At 39.3% G+C, this 14,217-nt stretch overlaps 1 protein-coding gene across 3 annotated transcripts in view; it reads right to left on the minus strand.

Annotated features, from left to right (window-relative positions):
- The window catches only part of FCHSD2 (FCH and double SH3 domains 2), a 118,245-nt gene that overhangs the window by 59,453 nt on the left and 44,575 nt on the right, over positions 1-14,217 (minus strand). For all 3 annotated transcript variants that reach the window (XM_064728403.1, XM_064728395.1, XM_064728413.1), the window contains exon 4: positions 1,040-1,116. In XM_064728403.1, coding sequence (XP_064584473.1) covers positions 1,040-1,116 — 77 coding nt within the window. The remainder of the gene's footprint in view (positions 1-1,039; positions 1,117-14,217) is intronic.

Raw genomic sequence — 14,217 nt, forward strand, 5'->3', positions numbered from 1 at the left:
GGAAGAAAGGGAGGTCAGGTGTTCCACTGAAAATTCGGATTTATAGCATCTCCTGACCTGGAAGGATCCTCCACGAGGATCAGAATCCAGCTCCTGGCCTGGTTTATGTGACAGCAGCACACATTTTCCCAAGAAGTGCTTTAAACAAAATCTAAAGCACAATCCTTTAGCAAACAGCTCCACTTTTAACAAAACCTTTAATGGAAGTTGCACCAAAAATAAAGATTTTCCCGCCTGTTCCTCTCTTGTGACTCAATCTGTTACCAAACCTTTTGGGTTCAGCACTTGAGGGGTTTGGAGAAGATCTCTGGCACTGTGGGACCTCATGGGTTGTTATGGGAGTGTTTTATGTACACTTGAGACTGATAATTCAGTTTATTTCTTTCTAAACACACAACCAACGAGAGGGTGCTGAAAGTCCCAAACACAAATCAGTCAATTTCTTCCTGCTTGAAATAAAACTTGTGGAAATACAAAGAAGACATGAAAACAAAACATCTGAACGCTTATTACAAATATTTAAGAGGTGCTGTTCAAAGGCTTTCAGCAACTGAGTTATTTCTGGTTTCATGTTTTATCCACCTTTCATGTTAATGAAATAAAGTTTTGTAAACAACTGTCTCCTGCTTTGCCTCCTCCCTGCTGTCAGATTTCATCTTCACAAAGAACAGCCTCATAAAATGAGATCTCTTCCTCTCTTTTCCTGTGAAACAATCCACACACTTATCCCTCTAGCCTTGAAGTTATCTGCTAAAATCTATATTCAGATACAGGCATTAATACCCAAATAGATGCAAATTACAGTTGTGGTCCTGTCAAGCTGTTTTGTTTCTCCCATCTTCCTAAATATTCAAGTCATAAACATCTATTTAAGAGTAATCTCAGGAAAACAAAGCTTCTCTTTTAACTGGCAATGCTCTACTACAAAGGAAAAAGATAAATTAGCTACAGAAAAGCAGTGATTCATTGTTAAGTAAAATAATGACACAAATTGAAATGATAAATACAGCAATTTTGAGATATCCAACTGGTAAATTACCTATAATCACTTCGTTCCTCAGCTCTTATTCCAAGCCAGTCCTTCTTTAAGTATTGGCTAGCCAGCTTCTGAATGCTCTGTTAAAAGAAGTGGAAAAAAATAGTTTAAAAAAAAAAAGGTAATTAAAATATAATTTCTGCTCTTAATGAAAACTCGAAGAAGCAAAAAAAAAAAAAAAAAAAAAAAAAAAAAAAAAAAAAAAAAAAAAAAAAATCTCCAGCTCAGCAAATGTACAAATTCCCGCCCTCAGAGCTGGGATTGCTGGAAGGGAAAGGGCTGAGCTTGTGCCAGCTGTGAGAACCCCAGTTTGTATTTTTGTGGATCGGGACAGGGGGCTCCCAGCAGCCAGGAAACATCTGGATCATCACTCATGAGCCCACCCTGGCATGCCCAGCCTGGACCATCCAAAGCTGCAGGAGCCCATTACCCAGAGCACCACACCACACAAGAGACTGACAAATGCAGCTCATCTTTCATTATTAATGCTAATTGCACCCTTCAGTCCCTCCGTTTCTTTCTGCACGGCCTCAGGAAATCAATAAGGACATTTTCATACTCAAGGTCAGAAAGCAGCAGGGTTTCATTTATAACCACACAGGGAAGGGAGCTGCTCCACACTGACCCCTCCTCTGGCTGCAGATCCCATTTTCCTCAATATATCCATAGATATCCAATTTTCCTCAATATATCCATATATATCCTATTTTCTTTAACATATATCCTAATTTTCTCAATATATCAAATATATATCCCATTTTCCTCAATATATCAGTATATATTCCAATTTTCTCAATATATCAATATACATCCCATTTTCCTCAATATATCAATATACATCCCACTTTCCTCAATCTATCAATATACATCCCATTTTCCTCAATATATCAATATACATCCTATTTTCCTCAAAATATCAATATATATCCTATTTTCCTCAAGATATTAATTTATATTCCATTTTCCTCAATATATCAACATAGGTCCCTTTTTCCTGCATATATCAATATATCTTCCTCAATATATATCCCAACTTCCTCAATATATCAATATATACTCCATTTTCCTCAATATATCAGATATATATCCCATCTTCCTCAATCTATCAATATATACTCCATTCTCCTCAATATATCCATATATATGCCATTTTCCTCAGTATATCAATATATATCCCATTTTCTTTAATATATATCCAATCTCCTCAATATATCACTATACATCCAAATTTCCTCAATATATCAATACATGTCCCATTTTATTCATATCTCACAGCCCACACAGTGGTAGAAATTTATTACCAAGCTATGATTTGATCAATCTGTTCACACAGAAAAATTAAATGCTGCTAATAGATCACTAGTAGCAAAGTCATGCTCCCTCATGTTTTTTAAAAAAATGCAAATTCCATGAGGTAGCTGTTAAAAAAATCCCAGATAAAAGGAAAAATAGCATTTCCTTTAACCCTGGCAGAGTAATTTGTGATGGGATTTGGAGCTTTATGAGATGCCTCCACCTGGTGCTAATTCCATGTTTCCACCATCTATTCTTCAGACTCCACTACAAAATCTGCCTCACGATGCTGAACACACATTCCCCAACAGGAAAAAAAGCTCACTGGCAGCTGAGGACAAACTCTGCCAAAATTAAGATGCAAAAAAAGTTACAAGAGGGATAAATAAAGCTACTTTTGCCCAGAGAAATCCTATCACTGATGTCAGCAAATAAACCATAAACCCACCGGGATTCACCATTTTTTTCCAAAATGAACAAACTCAGCAACAGAACCACTCAAAAAAGTGAAGAGAATGGGGAGGATACAAGAATCATGGAATACCATGAGCTGGAAGGGACCCACAGCATCACAAAATCCAACAATTCCACCCTGGGAGCTTTGTCCAGACACCCCTGGAGCTCTGGCATCCAGGAAAACATCAGCACAATTTCACTCACATTTGTATTTCCCAGGCCTGCAGCTCCTGTTCGATGTTTTCTATCACCAGACCTCACCTCAAGTCTATTTATTGATATTATCTAATAAAGCCAGTTGTGGCAGGTATTGGGGAGGAAAAAAGCTGAAAACATTTGCTGTGATACTTACAAAAGGAATCAGCACTAGAAAAGGAAAGAGGGAGATAACCCAAATAAAAAGATCATTGTAGGAAGACTTTTTAAAAGTCATATTGATACTTTCCAAAGCAGTTGTAAGGTTTTTATCTGCAATAATAACTGAGAGGTGCTGATGACAGCAGGTGCCCAAAAACCCTATAATTGATAGCAGACAGCATGACAGACACAGCTGATGTAACACTGAGTTTTGGCACTATCAGACAGCCAAATTGAGTGCTGCTCTTCATTTAGGTGGTTTCGGTATCTTGCATCATTTTGATCCCTTCTCTTTACCTCAGCAGCTTTCTGACATGATTATTTCTTTTTTTCATTATTTTCTTTGCTAAGTCCTCTTCTGGCAGGCAAACACTCCACAACAGAGAGGCTTCAGTATCTCTCTTTAATTTGCTTCTTCTCTGGGAAATGCAAGGTTACTCCCAATTAAACTGACTTGATGGGAAGTGTGGAAGCCACTTTTCCTAATCAACAGCTGCAAATTAACACTCTCTATCAGCACCTAGAAAAAGTCACAGTTTTATTATGTATTAATTCCTATTATCAGACTCATCCATTGCTGATGTGCTAAAGAGCTTTGCTTTATTTTACTTTTAAATGGGAAAAAAAGTGTTGGGAATGTTGCACTTTGTCATTGTTGTGAGTGCAGGCACTGTGGAAAATTCTGTTTTATTTCAGTACTGCTGGCTCTTCCAAAATGAATTTGACAGCTACACCAAGACTCTCCTGCCACTGTAAAAACAGCCTTTTGACTGATATCAGATATTTTCAAACCCATATTTTTAGAGAACAAAGACTGGATGGGCCATTCACTGATGACCCTTGTGGGATCAGAATATTCTGTGAAATGAATGGAGCAATCTGTGAGGACTGGATGAGAATGAAGGGGAATTGTCACACACAGAGACTCCTCAGAAAAGATAAAGGGCAAAAAACCCCACACAAGCAAAATGCAGAACGTCTGCATTTTGAAGAATGCTCCTACTACACAAATGAAGAAATTAGGTGTATCCAAAGTAAGAAATTTCAGGCACTTGCCTGGTGCCCTCAGCTTTTTTTCTCAAACCAGTGAGATTTGACCCAACTTCAGGGAGCCCCTAATCATGCTGCTTCTCCTTCCCACTATCAGATGACTCCAAGAAAATAATGGAGTTTCATTCATTCATTCATTCATTTATTCAGTCACAATTTCGTTCCAAGCTGCTTCATTTCTCTTTTTATTTTCAGATATCTGAAGCATGACAAGAAAGCAAAGAAAACAAAGTGGGAAGCTAAAAAATTCATGTACAGCAGTTAAATATCACCTCAGGCATTCCTGCAATCAGGTTTAGCAAAGGAAACGTCAATGCTCTTCTCATTCACTTTGTTCATCTGTTAAAATTGTTGCTTTATTTGCAGCATCTTAATTCTCTCCAAAACAACCTGAATGAGATATAATTTAACTTTTCCTCTCTCAACCTTTCTTTAAAAAAAAAAAACCCTGGCACTAAGTTTGTCCCTTTTTTCCAAAGGTTTCACAGTTTTCAAAGCCAACACTCACAGGGCTAAGACAGGAAACGATCAGAGGATAAATCCACGGCAGCCAAGCTGACTACACCTAAAGCCAATTCAGATTTATTCATCAAAATATCCTCTCACCTATTATTTTCCTGACCTTTCATCAGGCCAGGATCCATAGCTAACCTAGGGATTCATATTCTGTATTACTTGGCACAAAACCAGTTTTGGAAGTTTCTTTCTCCGCCTGATTAAGAGTCTCCCTTATTATGAGTACCCTGACAGATTTTAAGTAAGAGAATCATATTGCACTAAGCTTCCAACTGCTTTTTCTCTGAATTCTCCTGTCTTTGGCTTCCAAATTTTAGGATTTCAGGCATCAAGAAAAATTAATTGTAATCTCCATGATGTGGCATCATGGCCATAACTTAATCACAGATATTTCCAACTCTGAGCAGGTTACAAACCAGAATAAATCCACTTACACCAACCAAGCTCAGTATTCACGTCGAGAAATAATTTTCACTTTCTAAATTACATATTTTAAATTGCTACATTAAGGATGTGTTGCTATTTGGAAACACTCCAGGTTATTTTGAAGGCCTTTTGCTAAATGACTCCTGTAAAAATGACTGTGTTGATGTTATTGCACCATCCAGTATTTATCCAGTGAGAGTATTCCAGTCAGCCTGAAGTTTAGGGACTCTCTTCTCACAATTTTTAGCTCTACAGCCCCTGAAGAAGTACAATAATCCAAGCAAATAAAAATCCCCCAGCTTTCCAGGCACCCAGTGAGGAAATCTGAGTAAAATTCCCCCCATCTTAGAGCATGAAAGTTGGAAAATGGCTGAAGATTGATTTAATTCTTCAAAATACAAGCAGCTCCTGTTTAAACCATCTAAAATTATTCCTTCTTATACCTGAAATAACTTCTCCTAGATTGTGAAGCTGTTCTGCACAAACTCAGAGTTCTTTTTCATAGTTGGCTTTCTTTAAGTCCCTATGAAACTGTTAGAAAACCTCAGGAAGGGGCAGAGCCCCAGGTTGTATTACAAGATATCAGGAGGTTTCCACCACATCACTTCTCCCTGGAGCCAAAGGCACATTAGCAGCTCTGCAGAAGAAGTCTGTTTGTCTTTTGGTTCACAAGTCTGTGCTTCCTGAGCAAATCCCATTCCTGACAGACAAACCAAAGTCCTGGATCACATTTCAGATGGGGAACCACTGCTTTACACTGCTCCTTATAAACCAGATTTCTTTTCCACCCTACTGCACTAGACCATGTCATTTTTGGCTGAGTTAATTTTTAACTTTTAGGTAAACTTTTAACAACTTTGGACCTTGCTCTTTAGACGGATCTAAAGCTTAAAAATGGGAAAATTCATGAGGTTCCACAAGGCCAAGTGCACTTTGAACAAGCACCAAACTGACTCTAAGGACTCCTGGAATGCTGATTTTCCCTTTCCCCCTATCCAAATGGAAGCTCTGTGTTGCTGGACAAAAAGACAACAGGATCATGATGTGGAGCCTTGGAAAAAAGGAAAGCCCCAGTTAGGACTAAAAAAAAAAAAGTCTAGTTTCTCAAATTCTCACCTTCCCCATAATTACCTCCATGAGTTCTGTTTTGCTGAGTGAGACCAAAACCAGATACTTCCCAGTCTTGTAACATGTGAGGTGCACAGCAATAATTCCCAAATTTCCTGTAACTCAGATCTTGGGTGGCTGATGAAGGATAGCAAAAACCTCACCTTCCACAGGATTTTTTGGCTGGAGAACACTGTGCAGCCACTGCTCTACGGAACAGAAGGATCAGGATGGGCTCTCCTAAGCAAAGTCCAAACTATGGACTAAAAATCCATATTAACCAGTTCACTTGCCTCATGAAACCAGTTCAAAACTTTTGAACTAGCTCAAAAAGCAGGGAAGCACTGAAGAACTACAAAGAGAATATCAGAGTAAACCAGAAATGCTGAGTGACCCCTCTGTATTGTTTCAAAGAGCTAAAAAATATGTATTTAGGACCAACAAGTCATGGCTAAACCATAATTAACAAACTACAGCATGTGTAGGGTTTGTTTTTTTTTTAGTTTTTTAATAATGCCATTTAGGAGGATTCCATTTTTAAATATTTACTATTCTGAGAGAAACCTTTCTGAATTTGTTTCATTCTCCACAGCGCTGCCACTGAAGCTGCTCTGTGTTATTCCCTGGAAGTGCCTCCAGCAGGTCAGCATTTCCTATTCTGTGGGAACTCCTTAATTAAAGGTTCACATGATTACAAAGCACTGACACAGCTCCTGCTCTGTGGAGCACAAAGCTGATTTTTTTTCCCACCCTAAAACATCTGGCAGATCACTCTGAAATTGGTTGTGCTTCACATGATATTTATTGATCAGTTTGTAACAGTGGAAGTGTTACAAACTCTGAAGTTTATCATGTTGAAGTTTTAAAATTAATTTTGAATTTGGTAATTAGCTTTTGAGCTTGGTCTATCTTTAGAATATGGAACCTGCAATTAAGTCAGGTTTTGGCATAAATTTAATTGTGTACATCCAAATATGAGGTAAAAAATAGAAATCAACCTGAAAATGCAATGCCATATTTTTAAGGAGTTTGGTACATTTTGTCTGTCTGGAAAAGTTTACATGAACAAACTTTGCTCTGAAAGCATCACCACTATTCAGAATTCACTACTTACTACTTAAATAATTTTTTAATTCCTATTTCTTGTCCATTCTGTTCAACACTAACCCCAAAGGTCTCCTTTAAGCCCGGCTGAAACCAACCCCTACAACAGAAGATAACAAAAATTGTGCACAGCAGTCAGTTTCTACAGCTTCATAAACTTCCATAGTTTGAGACTAATTAGCAAAGTCCCTTTTCATCAAACATTTCAGAGAAGACATAGTGGCATGGAAAAAAAATTCTGGGATTGCTGCAGCCACACATTCCAAGTGTCACTGGTCCCACCACAGCCCCACAATGCCTCAACCCACAGCCACTATCAAAGATTTCAGCTACCCCATTTTCTCCAAGAAACTTGTTCTTGATGCCAGTGAGCTTTAAGGTCCCTTCCAACCCAACCCATCCCATGATTTCCTGAGGAAAGGTTTGCCACTGCCCACCTAGTTATGCCCAGATCAGTACAATAATTAAATGCAGCACAAACACTACAACAGCCAGGGAATTTAATCCCTCACCTGTCCCTCTGTGTTTGTTCTGAACCCCTAAATCTGCACTAAAAGTAGAGTTACAAATGTCAAGGCTAGAAGACAGAGACCTAAATTTCTGAAAAACACATGAAGATGATTCACCTTGGCTGGACAACTCTTCCAGCTGCACAAACAACCCAAGAGCTCCCTGGAAATCAGGGAGACAAGTGTGCACGCTTCCATCCGCCAAGGAATTCTGGCACCAGGATCCAGTTATGGAAAACAAAGGTTTGGACTTCCTACATGAAACAGCTGGACTGATCGGGCAGCTTGAGGGGGAGCAGAGTAAGAACACAGCTGTACCTCACAACATTTTCAGCATTCTAAGTCAGCAGACACCAAAGCCACGTTATTCTTCTGGTTAGTAAAGTTTGAGACTTGATGCAGGAAAAGGGATGGGAGAACTCATCATGTCAGGGGGGAAAAAGAAGAAGAAAGACTTTATTTGCTCCTGGGTGAGGGGAATTCCAGCAAAGTGCTTTTTAGGAAGAATACTCATTCACAGAAGAGCATTAAAAACGGTGGGACTGTGTCCTGCAGGGAAATACAGAAGAAAGGGGTAACCTCAAAAAATTTCAGGAGAAATCTGAAGCCATTTTGTCTCCTCCTATCCCTGTTCCCCCTGGCTGTCCCCTCCTGTCAGGAGCTGTGCAGAGCCACAAGGGCCCCCCTGAGCCTCCTTTGCTCCCCTTCCCAGCTCCCTCAGCCTCTCCTGGTGCTCCAGACCCTTCCCAGCTCCATTCTCTTCCCTGGACTCCCTCCAGCCCCTCATTGTCCCAATCCATTTTAGAGCCTTGAAAATCCTAAAACTCTCTGAGGGTTTTTTTTCCCCACAGGAAAAAGGAACAGTGCCCACAGCAGCAGGGAAGCCACAGGAAGGTTGCCATGAGAAGATCCCAGGTGAACGTGGCACACCAGAACCACCATTAATAATTAAACTGGGAGCAAAGGAGATCACTGATGCCAACATTCCCAGGCAAGGGGGCTCCAAAGCTCACATCCAGCAGTGATTCCCAGGGATCACAGCCTTTGTAATTCCTTAATTTACCACAGAAAATCTCCCACCTTCCCAAGACTCCACATTAACCCTGGAGGAATAACAATAAAATTACCTAGTGCACAGCACATTCCTTAACACCTCATATATCCTACAGGACACAGGATGTGACATCTTCATTCCTTTAGCTGAACCTTTAAAGTATTGCCTTGTATTTTCAGGGATTTGCCATGGTTTTGTTTTGTCCTTGATAAATCAAACAGTAGCAGAGATTGAAAGCAAAATTTAAGGCTGTGGAACACAGTTATGCAAACAATACAAAATTTTAAGTAACATTTTAGCCATCTTAAAGTGTCTTTAATACTATTTTATAGAGTAAATTTACTGTTTTGCAGTACGGTAGTATTTTAAATCAAGGATATTAGTTTTTAGAAAAAAATCTCTATTTTCAACAGGACAGAAAAGCTGGCAGCAATAACGCAAAGATGTTAAAGGTTGTGTTCATGTTCAAACATCTGTAGAAAAAAAGAAACCCTTCCACAACTCAGGATACAGGTGCCAAAGCACTCACTAAGGGGAAAAACAGTCTATTAGAAAGCAATTTTTCTCTGAAGTCAGAAGACAAGCCAACCCTACAAGAGCTGCCAAGAACATCAGAGTCCAACTCAGTTTGACTTTGTTCACATGAAAAAAAAAAAAAGAAAGAAAAAGAAATTCCTTCCTGCTCAGTTAAGAAAGAATTTAACAGGAACAGTTCAGAAAAACAAAAAATCATCACGTCAATAGAAAGCAAGAGAGAAAGAAAGAGAGAAGGAAAGCTTGTCTTAGGGAGAATAAAACACGCATTAATTCAGGCTCAATGTTTGCTCAGCACAGGTCCACCCAGAGGAAGGTTTTTAGAGGTTTAGAATTTAGAAATTTAGAAAATTCCCAAAGCGCTTCCAGGGCAGGTCCCAAATAAAGGGAGGAAAAGAAAAAAAGGAAGACTCAAGTCCTAGCAAACTAAGATTATCTGGACCAATTTGCTTGGGTTCTTGTCCTTAAAAAAGCAAAGGCTCAAATCCCAGCAAACTAAGATTATTTGGACCGAATTTCTTTGGGTTCCTATTCTTAAAACAGCAAAGGCAATCTTTAATTAATGTATCTACTGATATCTACAAGACAAACTCTTGAGCCCCAAGTTTACTCATATATTAATAAAAAATAAACCATAGAAGCTGGTATAATAAAATAAACCATAGAAGCTGGTATTTGTTACCATGCTGGTAACAAATAAATTTTAACATAAAATTAGCCAAGAACAGGGCTGAAATGAGGTCCTTGGAAAGAGGTTTGCATTTCACACACGCGTGTTCAGAGACAACACCTCGGATGGTTCTGTCCAGCTTGTTTAGAACAAGGTTTTGCTACAATGATAAATGGAAGCTCTGCATGACAGTTCCACATCAGCAAATTAAATGAGATAAATGCAGACTGCAGCAGATTTTCCTGCTCTGGTTTCTGGGAGCACCAGTGCCCTGGGTATGCTCAGCACTCTGTAACATCAGGCCAGGCAGAAGGACAGAGACCAAAACCTCCCAAAATCAAATGCAGCAACAACAACAACTCACATTTGAGGCAAAAAATGGCATGCAAAGGTTAACACAATGCAAATGAAGTGAGCCCAGGAGGGAATGGGACCACATCAGTCCCCACCACACTGATCTCAGCACATCAGCACCTTCATTTAATCCCAGATTACACAGCACTTACACGAGGCTGCACTATTCACCCTGCAGTACACTGAGCATAAGTACCCAAAATCAAGCCCTGATGAGTACTGAGAATTCCTATTTTGTATCAAGCAGCAGCTTCCACTTTGCAGACATCAGTAGATATTATTTTTAATCCTTGGTCTAAAAAAATACAAGGGGGGAAAAAATATCCACATCTTCCATGGATAAGTATCAGCAACTACAAGGTTACTCCAACAGAATGGCCCTGCACAAGAAAGCCACAAATTATTCCTATTAAAAATGAAGCAGATGAGCTGGAGGGAAGGGGGAAACTGCAGATTCCAGTCCTTAAAATAGAAATAGTATTATCCAAAGGGTTCTGTTAAGCACACTCACAGGGTGAGCAGGGAGAAATAAAGTGGGAAGGCTGAAAGTTTTTAGGAGAAAACAATGACATTTAACACTCATATTGCAAGAGATGCTGTGTAATGAAGTTCCCCCAAAGTGAAGTGTCCTTGGAAAAACAGATGAGCTTGATGGCAAAAAGGGAAAACACAGAATAATGTAGAGAAAAATGAATCCACACTGTAATTCAGGAAACTGTGCCACACTTCAGACTTGAATTCAAAGCAATATAAAGCAAATATAAGTCCAAACCCTGGATAATATCCTTACAACAACTGGAATAAACTAAAAAACCCCAGCTATTGCATCTGGTCATCCAAAATATCTCCCAGTGACTGTATGTATATATTTATTATATTTAAGTATATATTAATATATATATTTATATATCTGAGCAGCTGCACATTGACAGGAGGTGAAATAGTCACATCCCAGAATATCACCAACATATTTAACAAATATTTTCTTCTCCTGACAAATGCTTGACAGACTATCATTAGAAATCTCTCCTAACTTTTTAATTTTATAACATTTCTAGAAGAGCCAGTGGAGTCAGTTCCTACAGACAGTATTTTGCACTTTATTTCTGGTTCTTGGCCTTTGTACATCTCCATGTAAGTGGAGCCCCTCATTCCCTTGCATCTGAAAACCCAGGTGGGCTTTTCTTCTTTTGATATAACAAAGATTGGACAAATCACTATTTCTTTAAATGCTAAATTACTAGATTCAATGGAAGATATGTATATAATTCCTAAGTCACTCATATAAACAACCAAGAACACTGAAATTACACCACGATTACTGAAATCTAGTAGACATGCCATTGCTTTCCTCCCTTCCCCAGCATTACATTTTCCCTAGGAAATATTATATTTATTTTAAATATAGTTAATATTTAAAGTGAAAGAACACTAAAAAAATCACCAAGTCACAAGCAAATTCAACAAAAAAGGAATTTAAGAACAACAAGATTTGCAAAAAAATCCTGTTGTTCGCTTTCTGCTTCCCGAAGGTTTTTCACAACACACTGAAGCTCTAAGAGAGCTCAGCAAACTCTTCTATTAAGGTAGCAAGACAAAGCATTAATTAATAGATGACAAAGTCATCTGGTTCTGGATTCTCTGCCACTCTTCAAAGGAAAATCATTTCTGAGCTCAATCTCGGCCTCACCGAGAGCCCCGGAAGGTTAAACAAAACCCTCTTCAGTCAAAACGCTTACAACCCTTAAGACAGCAAGCTATAAATTATTAAGTAGCTTGTCTAATTGCTTCATGATGGCATCCAAAGATTCCAGTCCCCCCCACCCCCATCCCAAGACGCAATTCCAGCTGGATGCACTTTCAACACAGACCATTATTCACCAGAGTCCGCTCTAATGTTAAAATGAGGTACCAGAGGTCAGGCTCCTAATCAGAAAACAAAGAGGGAGATTCCCATACCCACAGAACATCCTAAATCTTGGAGCTCCATCAGCAAGCTGACAACTGGAAAACCTAGGAAACCTCATCAATAAGTAATGGCAAAAGGGATCAGATTGCACTCGACAGCCTGACTTTAAATCCTCCAAATTCAGTCATATCTGGAGAATTGCTCCTGTAAACACTGCGCTGATCCATGGCTGTAAATCTGAAACTTGGGCTATGAATTAGGCAACTTCCAGGTCTTCACTCACTGGGTGAGAGTATAAAATGTGAAATCAATTCCCAGTTATTACAGGAAAGATAAGCAAAGCAGGAAAAAGATTAAAAAAATACGTCCAGTTCATCAACGTGCCCCCATTTTCCAACTCATTGGTTTGCTGGGTTTTAAAACCCAAAAGGTAAAGAAAACACACCTTTAATGGCTCAGGGTTTACAAACCATAGCAGAGGTAGCAAATCAAACAAAGCAGTTTTTTAACTGGGTTATAGTAACAGCACTCATATTTTTATCAAATACATAAACAAATCATTCATTCACACAAAATGAAAAGGGATCTGCAAATCTTAACTGCTGAAACAGGAAGGCTTGGCTTTAAACTTCCTCATTTACAGACTTTCAATATTTATTCCTTGCTGCCTAAAATGACATTTTATTTTATTCCAGCAAAACACAACTGCCCGATTTTAATGTTCTCCCTCAGCAAAGGATCTGGGGCAGATTCTTTAGCAGATATTCCAAGTTTGTTTTAAACCAGGGCTGCTGACTGACAGCTACACGAGGGACACATCAGCCTCTTCCTGAGCAGCTCAGACCAAACTCCATAATAATAATTCCAGTAATATTCCAAAGCTGATACCACTGACACGTAAATCAATCACAGCAACCTACAACGTTCACCAGAAGCATTTCCAAGTGATTGCTAACTAAGGGAAATAAAAGAGCAGGAGGAGCTCTGGACCCAATCCATGGGACACGTGCACCAGGAATGTGCCAGAAGCCAAACAAGGTAGGACAATGTCCATGGTGGACGCTCTTGTCTCAGGAATGGAATTGCAATTGCTGACTGACAGAAACTCCCCGCTCTTATCTGCTGCCACCAAACAGCAAAGCAGCAATGCCACGGTGGAACTGAGAAAGGGTTCAAAAACACAAACAAAATAATAATAATGTGCTTTGGGTCAATGAGCTCTTAACTACTCTGGGAAAGAGAAATGCAGGGGAAGAATAAACCCATATCTTTCTGGGCCATAATTTAGCGGTGCTTACCTGGCCAAACTTTGGCCAGTTGTTTTTTACTATGGGCAATAAAAGATACAAACACGAAAGTAAAATGGGCAATATGGAAATCCTGCTGTCCAGGTTAAGCTCCGCACGTTATTTATGGCCAACAGAAAGTATGGAAGGGTTTGTTTTGCTTTCTCATAACACAGCAATCGAAACTCCGTCGCGGGGCAAAGGTTGAGGCGCAATAAAATGTGGCGCCCACAGTTTGTCCTCCCCACACCTTGCCTGGCAAAAGCCCCTAACCTGCACATAGGAACATGTCGTCTCTTTTTTTTCCCTTCAGAAGAAGAAATTAGAATTAGTTTTTTATGATTTCAGTCACAAGAGGCCAAGGGATCAAAGACTAACACTGAGACATGCGAAAGTCACATTTGTGAACAGTGAACAAACTTAATTCTCGTGCTGCAGCCCTGGCAGGAGTGGTGTCCTCAGCACCCTCCTCTTCTTCCTTCCCTGAGAGGCCAACTGTTTAATTAATTGTTTTACATAGGTGAAATGGACCATTAGAAAACATTAGACAACACTT

This window comes from Zonotrichia leucophrys, chromosome 1 (assembly GCF_028769735.1).
Source record: "Zonotrichia leucophrys gambelii isolate GWCS_2022_RI chromosome 1, RI_Zleu_2.0, whole genome shotgun sequence".
Classification (NCBI taxonomy): domain Eukaryota; kingdom Metazoa; phylum Chordata; class Aves; order Passeriformes; family Passerellidae; genus Zonotrichia; species Zonotrichia leucophrys.